This window comes from Canis aureus, chromosome 5 (genome assembly GCF_053574225.1).
Source record: "Canis aureus isolate CA01 chromosome 5, VMU_Caureus_v.1.0, whole genome shotgun sequence".
Classification (NCBI taxonomy): Eukaryota; Metazoa; Chordata; class Mammalia; order Carnivora; family Canidae; genus Canis; species Canis aureus.
Window position 1 is genome coordinate 72,607,747 of NC_135615.1, and position 13,598 is coordinate 72,621,344.

General features: G+C 41.1%; 1 protein-coding gene across 7 annotated transcripts in view; it reads right to left on the bottom strand.

Annotated features, from left to right (window-relative positions):
• Positions 1–4,765: 4,765 nt before the first annotated feature.
• The window catches only part of GMEB1 (glucocorticoid modulatory element binding protein 1), a 37,493-nt gene continuing 28,660 nt past the window's right edge, over positions 4,766–13,598 (bottom strand). For all 7 annotated transcript variants that reach the window (XM_077898856.1, XM_077898857.1, XM_077898860.1 and 4 more), the window contains exons 9-10: positions 10,873–10,995; positions 4,766–8,083 (exon numbers count right to left, since the gene is read on the bottom strand). In XM_077898856.1, the coding sequence (XP_077754982.1) occupies positions 7,383–8,083; positions 10,873–10,995 (824 nt within the window). In that variant the 3' untranslated portion in view covers positions 4,766–7,382. The remainder of the gene's footprint in view (positions 8,084–10,872; positions 10,996–13,598) is intronic.

The window sequence follows — 13,598 nt, forward strand, 5'->3', positions numbered from 1 at the left end:
TCTAGGTTCTAAAATCCTTCATCCAGGGGCGCCTGGGTGGCTCAGTGGTTGAGCATCTGCCTTCAGCTCAGGGTGTGATCTGGGGTCCTGGGACTGAGTCCCACATGGGACCCCTGCAGGGAGCCTGCTTCTCCCTCTGTCTGTGTCTCTGACTCTGTGTCTTTCATGAATTACTAAATAAAATTTTTAAAAATAAATAAATAAATCCTTAATCCAGGGGTGCCTGTGTGGCTCAGTTGGTTAAGCATCTGCCTTGGGCTCAGGTCATGATCCCAAGGTCCTGGGATGGAGACCCACATCGGGCTCTCTGCTTAGCAGAGAGCCTGCTTTTTCCTCCTCCTGGCACCCTGCCCCTTGTTCTCACTCTTCTGGGCACTCTACCTCAAATAAATAAATCTTTAAAATAAAATAAAATAAAATCCTTCATCCAGTAAGTGAACTTTTCCCTCATCCAGTACTCCTCCGGAACTCTGGAGAGATGGGGAACTGGACTTGCTGCCCAGCATAGATCACAAAATTTTATCAGCTACTATACCACTGCTCCAGATCTTCACAATCCTATCTAAGCTGCAGCTGATCAAGGCCCAATCCCACAACTGAAAATTTTAACTTAAGTGGTAACTAAACACATTGTCAAATAAAACACCATTATTGTATGATGATCCATTGAAGGGCTCCTTTTAAAAGGTATTAGGCTTCTCTGGTAGTTTAAAGACTCTCTTTAATAAATTTGATGAGTTAAATGATTCAAATGTATCTATTGTTTATGGTAGAATATAAATTTTTCTTCATTGTAAAATGAAGCAAGTAATGTTATCCACCACATAGGATTGTTGTGAGGATCAAATGGGTTAACATATGTAAAGTGCTTAGAACAGTGTTTGATACATAGTTCCCCTTCAAAGAGTATTGGCTATTTAGTATTCATATATCAAATACCTGTTCAGTTTCTACTACAAGCCACCTGGGCCTAGAAACAGCAGTGACAGAGAGACAAATATGCTCTGTTCTCATGGAGCTTCCATTCTAGTTTGGGGAAGAAAAAAAAAATATGTCACCTGCATAAAATGGAGGAAAACCAAACAGGGTAAAGACAACTAGAAAGCATTGTGCAGAGGAAGTTGCCATTTTTTATAGTGTTGGTGGTCAGGGAAGTCTTCTCTGATAACTCTGATAAGGCAACATGTGACCAGAGACTTGAAGGAAGTGAGGAAATAAGCTTTGCAGTTATCTGGGGGAAGAGTGTCCTAAGAGATCACGGAGTCAAAAAAACAGGCTACCAAATAAGAAAGTCTAGGTCTGTAACAGGGAGTGACAGGGTCACGTGATATAGAAACCATGCTCCCCACCAGAGATAGGCCTCAGTTCCATTCAAGGGTTGCTATGAGGGAATGTGCACCCAGTGTTGTCAGATCTTCTAGACTGTTTTTGTTTCTTAAGAAAAACTGTACCTTGAATTTTTAATGTGAACTGTCCTAAGTTTGAAAGTCTGTGTGGGCATAAATGCATATATACGCACATCAGAAGCCTGTACAAGAATGTGCAGACACACAATTTCTAATAGCCCCAAACTGGAAATTACCTAAGCACCATCATTAGGATGGATCGGCTATGGCACAGTTAGTTTCTGCACTGCAGTGAGAAGAAGCCAACTACAACTTCACACAACATCATGGGTGAATCTCACATCATAATGTTGAATGAGATAATGCTAGGGGCGCCTAGGTGGCTCAGTCAGTTAAGTGTTGGACCCTTGATTTTGGTTTGGGTCATGATCTCAAGGTCCTGAGATGAAGCCCTGTATCATGCTCGCTGCTCAGCAGAGTTTGCATCTCCTTCTCCCTCTATTGCTCCCCCTGCTTGTGTTCTAATAAATAAAATCTTAAAAAAAAAAAAGAAAAACAGGTATAACTGAGCTGTATGGTGTTAGCTAGATAGTGGTTATCCTGGTTGGGTAAAGTGCTAATTTTTTTTTTCTTGATCTGGTAGCTGATTTAATGAGTGTGTTCAGTTTAACTTTACCAAACTGTACAGTCATTTGTGCACTCGCCTGTATGCATTTATATTTCGTAAAAAGTTAAGACAAAAATGTGGACCAAAGTCTCAGGAGGATCAAGGCTCTGGGCTTCTAGTTTGCTCTAACATGCATAGATAGACATCTTTAGAGAAAACAGAATTTTTTTTTTTTGAAAACAGAATTTTTAAAAAATAAATTTATACTTCAGAATGCAAATAAGCCCTCTCTGTGTATGCTTTCTTTAGAAGCCTCTACAAAGTCTATTGAGGAACTTGTCTTTCCTTCTGGGTCATTATGAGCCTCCATTTACCCTTACATGTGATCCAATACTATTTTTCATTCGTGTTCTCAAACTAGAAAAATAAATCCCTATATACCATAGTACTTGCCATAACTATCAGTAAAAGCACATAATTAGAAAGCATAGATGCAAGAGGAGAACCCAGAGGCAATTTCAAGTAGGTTGTAGTGTACTATAGGCTGAGAGGCTCAAAAAACAACAGAAATTTCAGGTAATTGTGAAGAGGCGGTAGGAATCACACCGGGCTGAAATAATCTACCCAGGAAACAGGCATCTCTTAGCCTGGACCATGGGCCATGGGCCATGGGTAGAGAATCAATTGGATATAAAAGATAGATTTTAGGGGCACCTGGTTGGTTGGCTTAGTCAGTGGAGCATGCAACTCTTGATCTCGGGGTTGTGGGTTCAGGACCAAGATGGATATAGAGATTACTTAAAAATAAAAATCTTATTAAAAAATATTTTATGTATTTGAGAGAGAAAGAGAATGAGCAGGGGGAGCAGCAGGCAGAGGGAGAGGGAGAGGGAGAAGCAGGCTCCCCACTGAGTAGGGGGGGCCTGATGTGGGACTCAATCCCAGGACCCTAGGAACATGACCTGAGCTGAAGGCAGCTGCTTAACCAGCTGAACCACCCAGGCGCCCCCTCCCCACAGCCCTGACAGGTTTTAGATAGTCATTGCACAAGCACATCCCCAAGGTCCTTCAATTCAGGTGATTGATAGAGTTGGGCAAACTTTTTAAGTAGTGAACACTGCAGACTATGCATGTATGCTGAGGTTTGGGTCTTGGGGTACCTGAGAAAAATGATGGTCTCAAGAGTTACTGACGTAGAATCACTGACACGGCAGACTTTAGGAACCAAATCAACTTTGCCTCCTAAGAACAAGGGCTAAGGAAGTAGGAATATGGATAAGGAAGTTAGAGGAAAGTATAACTTTCTAGAGAAAGTCAAACTGTATATATACATCAGGACAAAGAAAGTTGTTCCTGGATTGGGAAGGAATCCTCAAAAGGACTCAATTAGGGCTGCTTAAGAGAAATTCCAGGGCAAAGAGTCTAAATCTAACAGAAGTGACAGCTTGTCTAGTGCAACAACCTTGGTATTATTATAATACCTTAGACCATGTAAGAATTTCCCCGAGAGGTATCCTAGGGGTGAGGGAATCTGTGAGCAACGGTGCTAGTTAAATTGTCTGAAAATGCAAGGCCTGGACTAGTTTGTGACTTTCTTCTCAGAGATGACTCCTCAGGAGCATTGTCCAAAGTGAATCAAAACCTTTTGCCTATTTTCAGAATTCAACCTTTTGTTTATCTCTTCCGCCTAATAGTACTAAAACCTGGACCAGTTATAATTCAGTGAACTAGTAATTACGTATTTCATGCTTGATTATATGATCTTTATACTCAGGTATTACCAATACCAGTATTTCAGTATTTTCCACCACATAGACTTACCTTAGTACCTTTCATGAAATGGGGTAAAACACCACCTCTAAAGAGTGTCAGACCATCTGAGCTGAATATCAATTTCTAAGGCATTCGTATTAACATTGGTCTTCCTTCCCTACTGTGGAGAGGCATGAGAGAAACTTCACGTGAAGTGGCTTTGAATCTTGAATATTCATGTATATTGTTCATTTTTTACTTTAGAATAACTGTGAGTTGTTTTGTTTTGGGGGTGGGATCACAGAAGGAGCCTGGAAATTGAAAGGAGGAAAAGAACAAGGCAGGGACATAATCAAGGTGAGACGGTTGTACAGTTGACTCCAAGGCTTTTGTGGAAACCACATGACAGGATGGTTGGGGCATTTACCTTCTACCAGCTAAACTCTCATCAGGCACTGGAGTTCTCTAATGGAAACTCAGAGAAGCTGACGCATAACTCGGCTTTTTCCAGGAGGGTACTCTCCAGAGACTGCCCATGCTGCTGACTTTGCCTTGCTCCAGTCAGAAGCAGAAAGACTAAGGATTTTCCCTGCTCTTACATAAATGAGCCCCACTACTTGAAAATGGAGTACAAAAAACTAGCCAAAAGTGATCTCTCCTAAATTAGCTCAAGTATACACCTTCTCCAGGAAGTACTCCTCTATTTGCTGACACACACACCCCCTCCCCAAGCCAAGTTAGGTGCCTGATGCCTTGTTCCTCTGCTCCCAGGCAGCAGCTCCATCACTGCACTTGCCCCAGTATGACGATATTTCAATATTTCACTAGAAAAGGCTTAACTTTTTTTTTTATGACTTTTGTAGTCTGCTGAAACCTATAGACCAATTTTCAGAATGTTTTTCAATGCACAAAATAAAATACATAGGATAACAAAAGAAACCAATTATATTGAAATATAGTTCTTCACTCTAGACAACCTCTGAAGTATGAAGTCCTTGAGTGCAGAACTCTGTCTTCATCTCTGTACTGGCGGTGCCTAGCACAAAGCCTGGCACAAAGATGGTACTTATAAATGTTTATTTAATGAATGAACACAAATATAGATGGCTACTGCCAAGTCAGCCTGAGGAATGATTCATTGCAACTGCTTGTGCACATACCGACGGCTTGCATATTTCTCACGCTGTCTGAGATCATTTAGACCAGGGCTCTGAGGAAACCCCCACTCAACAACGGGTACCACAGCAGCTAGCAATAACAACAGGCTATTGGAAGACCAGAAAAACAACAAAGCTCATGTATTTCCACCAGCCAGACTATTCAGAGAGTGAAAGTAAACAGGTTCTGTCTTCAGGAGGAGACCTCTTGACTTTGGAAGCATGATGGTCACACTGCCTTAAAACACTACAGACAGCTGGAGGAGGAAAGAAAGGAACCTGAGCTAGTGTGTGGGTGTTCTCCAGAGCTCCTCCTCTGTCCTGAATTGGACCTCCCATCTCTGGGAAAGAGAATAGTGTCCCTAAAAACCACCATAGGCACATAACATGTGCCATTTTAGGTTCGAGTTTCAGTTTCAGGCTGAGATAGAAATTTTGTTTTGCTTATGTACCATCAGAAAACCTAAAGAAGCAATAATGAAAGCCAATTCCCTCACTAAAGGGCCAAAGGTTTGTTCTAAGCTGATTGCTACATCTATTAAACATTTTGAAGAGAAAAGTAAAACCCCAGACAATTTTAAAGCTCAAAGCCACTATATGGGGTTCAGAAATCTCACCCTTAAGGCTTTTAAGATTGACCCTCCCAAGTTGAGGGCTTCTCTAGCTATTAAAGCCATCTGAGGGATGGCAGAACGTAGTTTTCACTTCCTTGACAACAGGGTTTCCAACATCTGTTGGAAGAAACATGGCTTCAGGTGGGTGCCTTCTTTAAAAAAAAAAAAAAAAAAAAGGAAACTACAGGTCAAAGTTTTGCTTTTAATTAAAAAAAAAAAAACAAAAAACAAAAAAACCAAAACCAAAAACCTCCCACTCCTAAGGTTGTGTGCTTTCTTTTTTGACCTCTTTTTCCTTTAAATTGTCTGCAATTTCCCTATATTTGTCCTAGTGCAGTAAACAATGTAATCAAAGAAATAAAAACCAGGGCCCATTCTTGCCCCAAACACTGAAGATGTTCAAAGAGCAGGAATCACAGCACAGAAAATAGCCCAGCTCTAAATATACATACAACATAAAAAAAACAAAACAAAACAACAACAAAAAAAACCCAACCCTCCCCCCAAGATATTATTATTGACATTCCTGGTACATTTCCTATATAATATAATGTTGCAGACAATGCTTCTTTCCCAGGGAGTCCAGCTCGCTCAGGAGGAGACATCTACTCGGTGCCTCAGGATAGGCTGGGGCTGTTGAGTCTTCCCTGCCAAGCATAAGGTTTTTTTTTTTTTGTTTTTTTTTGTTTTTGTTTTTTTTGTTTTTTTTTTTATGAGCTTAATATCTCACAGAAACATCTGTGGTATAAATGGTATAAATGAATCTAAAAGAGGATGATGGCAGGCAGGCACCTGTCACTGTTCTCCAAATCAGCCAAAAAGCTGAAGAGCGTGGGATCCAGGAGACAGATGCTATTAACAGTTGAGGGATGGAGGGCAGAACAAGAGGAAGCACCAAATGAGTGGCTGCTTTTGGTTCCAAAGCCAAAAAAGGGCCCCACCAAAAAGGGCAGCTGGTCTGGATGAGGAACTCCCCTGCACCTGGAGTCATGCAATAAAAATGATGGCCTTGGAGCCCCACCCCCATGACAGCCACAGTCCAAGAACCAGAAAAATTCACACCACATCACAGAGTTTGCAAATGAATAGACTGTTCCTAGTTTAAGAGGGTTAAGTGCTTTGACAAAGTTGGGGAAGGGAGGGAAGGTGAGCTTGAATCACAAAGCACAGCTGTGACAACCAGGATTTCTATTTTTGCCAAGCCACAGGCCCCTAGGCTCCTGATGCCACTTGGTCCATGGAGATGTACCCTTCCACTTATTACTGGCCTCTTCTCAAAATGGCACCCATGGTAATAACCCTTAGAGATGTCAAGAGGCATCAGTTGCACTTCTGGAACAAAGATAATTTCCTTGCCCCATCCTGGCCAAAGCATTTCCCTTTTTAAGCTGCTGCTGGTATGCCACCTTCCCTCCAAGCATAGTTCAACCTTCTCTCATTTCAGAGTTTTGCACCTGCCTCTGAGGGCCCTTTCCAGGATACAAAATAAAGTATCCTTCTGCATCCATGTGTGGGTGGGTTGCCTTCCAGTGTCAGATCTATATTCCAAAGTTTGGTCAATGCATCTTTACAAAAATAAAACCACATGCATACATAGACAGACTAGCCTGGAAAGGGCTTTCTGAACAGGGTTTCTGATTATCTTTGATGCCTCCTCTAAAGGAAATAACTTTCTTGGTGCAAAAGGATTAGGACATTGAGTGACCTACTCTCAACTTCTGGAAGGACAACTTGTTTTTGTCCATTTTTCAGTGAGGGGGTGGGAGGAACCCAACATTTTCAGTTACAACAATGAAATTTTGTTTAAAAAAAGGATCCTATGTGGAAATGAGTGGGACAATGATAAAAATAAACAAATAATTAAAATTCCAAACCAAAACATATCTCCTGGCCCCAAGATTCCCAGTTAATCCTCTAAGACCACAATCTCCACATTGTGGACTTGATGCTGGTGGTCTTCCATCTCAGCCACAACTTTCTCCTCAGTCCTCAGTTCTGTCTCCAAAATGACTGCTTTGCCCTCAGTATCCTCAGCCTCTGGGTCTGGGGCTGGGTCAATCTCAATGATGGTTTGCCCATCCTCCGAGGTGCTTTCAACAGCTTGGATAGCCGAGGTCAGGCCAGACTCCATGGCCACCAGCTCCACGGGGCTTACCATGGTGGTCATGTTGCCCAGGGTACTCCCATCCTGCATGGCAGTAGAGCTTAGCAGTGCCAAGCTAGATGAAGGGTGGATGGTCACTGTGTCTGGTGAGCTGCTCTTGGCAGAGGAGACCACTGTGGCATAGCGGAAGAGCTGAGGGCCAGAAGGCAGTGTATGAACAGTCACAGGACTGGAGCCCTGGCTGAGGGTGGCCACCGGAATATTGCCCATGGAAAATGACTGGCCCACTGGGGTGATGGTGATGGGTGAGATGACTGTGAATTGAGGCTGCTGGACGGGAGGAGAAGGGCTCAGGACTGTGGTAGAAGCTGGCCGCTGGAGCCGGGGCCTTTTTGGAGGCTTAGGAGTGCTCACAGGCATCAGTACCACATTTTGAACCGTCTGGGATTTCAGCCTGTGATCCTGAGCTTGCTTCTTCTGCTCTTCCAACTGGCGTTCCAACTCTGTGGAAAAAAAGACAGACTTTGTGTGGAGAGAAGCATATTCTTGCCAACAGTAAACGGAGTCAGGAAACCTGAGATCTTGTCCTGATTTTGCTATTATATAGCTTCATTGTTTTCTTTTCTTTTCTTTTTTTTTTTTTTTTTTTTAAGATTTTATTTATTTATTCATGAGAGACACAGAGAGAGGCAGAAACACAAGCAGAAGGAGAAGCAGGCTCCATGCAGGGAGGCTGACATGGGACTCGATTCCAGGTCTCCAGGATCACGCCCTGGGCTAAAGGCAGCGCTAAACCGCTGAGCCACCTGGGCTGCCCGCTTCATTGTTTTCAAAACAAGAAACCAAACTGGATGATCTTAAAAATCCCTCCAGAAAAAAAAAAAAAAAAAAAAATCCCTCCAGCAATTACATTCCATTATGTGATTATAGGCAGGGCAAAAATTAAGGATCTTTTTCAGGCCGTGATCCTACTATAGCACAACCCTAGAAGCTCCTGTGGCATTTTGTCACCTGTCACCAAAATGCAAACCAACAAAGCCTGCAGTTGATCTTGAAGCTTACAGATGCCTTGCCTGGATCTACAGATGAAAATAAGGTATATAAGCACAATCCCTTTGGAACTAATATGGACCTACAGAAGACCTACAATGGCTGCTCCAAAAAACAGTGATTCCCAAACTGTCCTTTAAGGCATGATCACCTTGCTGGTGACCTTAGTCTACCAAATGGCCTTAGTCTACCATTACCACCCAGAGAAGTCTACAGAAAGTTATACAGGAAGTCCCTAAGAATAATTAGAGAACTAAAAGAGGTCTTAGAGTTCTAATACATTCATTTTAACTGGGATCCAGAGAGGTAAAGTAACTTAAAGTCTCAGAGCTTGGACAAAATTCTGATGGCCAACTTCGTGGCTTTTCCACCGTATTACATCTATCAGTATCCCTCTCCCAGTGTATAATCCAACCCTGGTGACCACTGATGAGTCTGGTTCTACACTTTAACTCCTTTATTGCTTAATACCTGAGGAACAGTCAATAAATAATCCGTTACATCTGTGGAGCTCTTTGCTCCTATGGAATACCATGAGTGAGTCAATTCCTTGCCTGGAATAAAAGGAGTAGGTAGGGATCAAGAACATATTTTAAAAAATATTTTTGGTGGGCAGCCCCGGTGGCTCAGTGGTTTAGCACCACCTTTGGCCCAGGGCGTGATCCTGGAGACCTGGGATAGAGTCCCACATCAGGCTCCCTGCATGGGGCCTGCTTCTCCCTCTGCCTGTGTCTCTGCCTCTCTCTCTCTCTCTCATGAATAAATAAAATCTTTTAAAAATATAAAAAATTAAAAAATATTTTTTTCATTAAAAAATTTTAAATACTGCCTCATAAGTTATAAAATACTACATTTTTTTCCATTTTCAGTAGTAACCAAAGAAATGTGAACCTCAAGAGGATTAACAATTACATCTCTAATTTTTAAAAAATTTAAACCAGAGAATATTATAAATAACAACATTTAATGCTGGTGTGTTCAAAATGGTGACATAATCTTGGAAATTTGGCAACATGTCATAAAAATCCATAAAACAATTATTTAGTACCATTTAACCTGAAACTTAGTTCTGGGAAGTAGTTTAAAAGGATATAAAAAGAAAAAGTTATACAAGTTCACTGCAACAAAATAAACTACTGAAGAAAAGTCTGAAAATTTAAATATCATCCCTAGAAGAATGTCTAGGTAAAGTACTGTGTAGCAACTTGGGAAAGTATTAATATGTCACAGTGAAAAAAGCAGAAAACAAATCTTTACGTATACTATGATTAAACCTATCTTTAAAAAAAAATACAAAGAACCAGAAGCCCAGATTCTTAAGAAAAACCATTTTTTGGATGGTGTGAAGTTTCAAGGTGAAAGCACTGGATTAGGAGTAAGAAAGCCAAATTCTATTCTAGGCTTCATTGCCAAGTACTGATGTGGCCCCAAGGCAAATCATTTATCCTCCTTGTCCCTCTACTGGGTCATCTATAAAAGAGGGATAATAGCCTATAACATTCTTAGGAGGATTAAATAAAAAGGGTCTCAGAGTACTCTGTAAAACGACTTTAAAATATATATTGAGTATAAAAATGAGTTTAAGACAACATAACTTATTTTTCCCTTAACCAAATAATCTTGTCTTTTGCCTTCATGACTAACTATAATATATTCTACATTATTCAAAGATGATAATCTGAGTTGTTTTCTTTGACCTGCTTTACCCAAAACCTTTTCTTGATTCTCTTTGGATGTAAGTGACAACTTCTTTTGTTCTTCCACTATCCATACCCACTATATGCCCCAGTTACAAAACTGACTACTTTTTGCACTTATTTCTATGTCTGCTTTCTCTTGAGCTCCTTAAAGACCATGTAGAGAGTGAGGCTATCTTAGTCAACATTATATTTCTACAACCTAGTTTGGAGACAGTGCAAATTAAGTACTTGATAAAAGGAGTTAAATTGTTCATATGCTCATAATTTCTGATTATCACAAATAATGGAGAAGGTGCTAAATTTATCAAAAGATAACAATGTAATGTAACAAAGACAAGGGCCAATTTGTTTCTTCTGCCACTGATATTACTGTATTAATGGAGCAACTGAGTAGACATCTTAACCTTCTAAAAGATACAGAAGGAGAACCATAATGAGGAAGGAAGGAAGTTAGAGAGGGAAGAATCAAGTCCACAAAGAAATGGCAAGACTCAAGGATATTACTATAATATCACCCAGGAAGAAACAGAAGTTATACACACCTGTCAGAGTATAGAGAAACTGCTCTTCTCCCTGTTCTACTTGGTTCCTTCTGTTGTCCAAAACCTTCTTCACCGTGTCCATTAGGCCAAATGTATGTGCTACATTGTTGAGAACAGCAGCGTCTATTTAAAACAAAGATATGCCTGTCAAGTTAAAACAGAAGTGTTCCCCCAGCCCTGTGTTGTGCTGCTTATTAAATATGAAACAACTCAGAAATGACAGTATTATTCAATTGCATTTTTAGAAATTTTGGCAAAGATGTACCACATGTATAATTAACTTTGATTTAATTGTTATAACTTTTTTTTAATCGTTACAACTTTATACATCTTTCGATATAAATAAATACAAAAATAAAAAAATCTTGCATCTGATTATAAGTTCTGACTTCTGATTTAGAAAACATGGTCATTGTGCCAGATAGAGCTAAGTTTGAATCTCGGTTTTATGGTTTCCTATCTTTGTAAACTTAGTTAAGTCATTTCACTCCTCAGTTCTCTCATCTGAAAAAAAGGGCCTAATAATACTTACTTGGCAAGACAGATATGAAGATTAGAAGTAACATATTTTAGAGGCACCTGAGTGGCTCAGTTGGTTAAGTGTCCAACCCTTAATTTTGGCTCAGGTCATGCTCTCAGGGTTGTGAGATCAAGCTCCACATTGGGCTCTGCACTCAGCAAAAAGTCTGCTTGTCCCTCTTTCTCTATTCTTCCCCCTGCTCACTCTCTCTCTCTCAAATAAATAAATATAATATTTTTTTAAGAAAGTATCATATTTTAAGTGTCAGACATGAGAACTGGTATGCAATGTTATTCATAGCATTATCTCTGTTCCTCTTTATACAAAACTTTTTGAAAGCATTGTCAGTAGTTGTGGTCATTACTTCCTTAACTCAGACCACTTCTCCACCCATAACTCTCTTCCCTAGTCATCTCATCTAGTTCCATGCTTTTATTTTTAATTTTTTTTAAAGATTTATTTATTTTATTCAGAGACAGAGAGAGACTGAGAGGCAGAGACACAGGCAGAGGGAGAAGCAGGCTCCATGCAGGGAGCCTGACATGGGACTCGATCCCAGGTCTCCAGGATCACACCCCAGGCTGCAGGCGGTGCCAAACCGCTGTGCCACCGGGGCTGCCCATTTTTTTTTAAAGATGTTATTTATTTATTATGAGAGACACAGAGAGAGAGAGAGAGAGAGGAAGAGGCAGAGACAAGGCAGAGGGAGAAGCAGGCTCCATGCAGAGAGCCTGATGTGGGACTCAATGAGTGGGACTCCAGGATCAAGCCCTGGGCCGAAGGCAGGTGCCAAACCACTGAGCCACCCAGGGATCCCAGTCTCATGCTTTTAAATAACATGTTCATGCTGAGAACTCCCACATGCAGATCTCCAACCCTAACCTCTTTCCTGTGTGCCAGACTCATACTTCCATCTAGCTGAGTGACACCTCCATTTGAAAGCCGCATAAGCATTTAGCAAGTCAAAACGAATTATTTTCTTTTTTTTCTTTCCTTTTTTTTTTTTTTTTAAAGTAAGCTCTACACCTAACGTGGGGCTTGAACTCACAACCCTGAGATCACAAATCACATGCTCCACCCACTGAGCCGGCCAGGTGCCCCAAGTCCAAACTAACTTTGAGGGGTGCCTGGTGGGCTCAGTCAGAAGAGTGTGTGTCTCTTGATCTCAGGGTCATGAGTTTAAGCCCTATATACTGGCTACAGAGCCTACTTTATTATTTTTTTTATTTTTATTTTTTTTAAAGATTTATTTAGTTATTTATTTATTCATGACAGAGAGAGAGACAGGCAGAGACACAGGCAGAGGGAGGCGCAGGCTCCATGCAGGGAGCCTGACGTGAGACTTGGTCCTGGGTCTCCAGGATCACACCCCGGGCTGAAGGCAGCGATAAACTGCTGTGCCACCGGGGCTGCCCTGGAGCCTACTTTAAAAACAACAAAAATCTAACTACTGGGATGCCTGGGTGGCTCAGTGGTTGAGTGTCTGCCTTCGGCTCAGGGTGTGATTCTGGTCCTGGGATTGAGTCCGTATCAGGATCCCTGCATGGAGCCTGCTTCTCCCTCTGCCTATGTCTCTGCCTCTCTTTGTGTGTCTCTCATGAATAAATAAATAAAATATTTTAAACAAAAAAATAAAAATCCAACTACTAACTTTGATGTCCTCTCCCAGTGATCTTCATCTCAGGAAACGGTGTCACTATTCATGGCTCAGACCAAAAATGTAGGAGTTACCCTGGATTTCTGTCTTTCTCTTTTACTCTACATCCAATCCATCAGTAGGACTTATCAGTTTCACATTCAAGTTATATCCCCAATATGATAACTTCTTCCCAGGTTTTACCTCTATCACCTCTAAGCCATGACACCATCAACTCTTGTCTGGAGTAATTCTTTCAAGAGTCTCCTGATTTCTTCTCATTTCTTTTTTTTTTTTTCTTTTAAGATTTTATTTATTTATTCATGAGAGACACACACACACACACATAGAAAGAGAGAGAGAGAGAGAGAGGCAGAGACACAGGCAGAGGGAGAAGCAGGCTGGCTCCACGCAGGGAGCCCGACATGGGACTGGATCCTGGGTCTCCAGGATCACACCCTGGGCTGAAGGCAGTGCTAAACCACTGAGCCACCAGGGCTGCCCTCCTGACTTTTTTTTTTTTTTTTTTAAGTTTTTTTTTTATTTATTTATGATAGTCACACAGAGAGA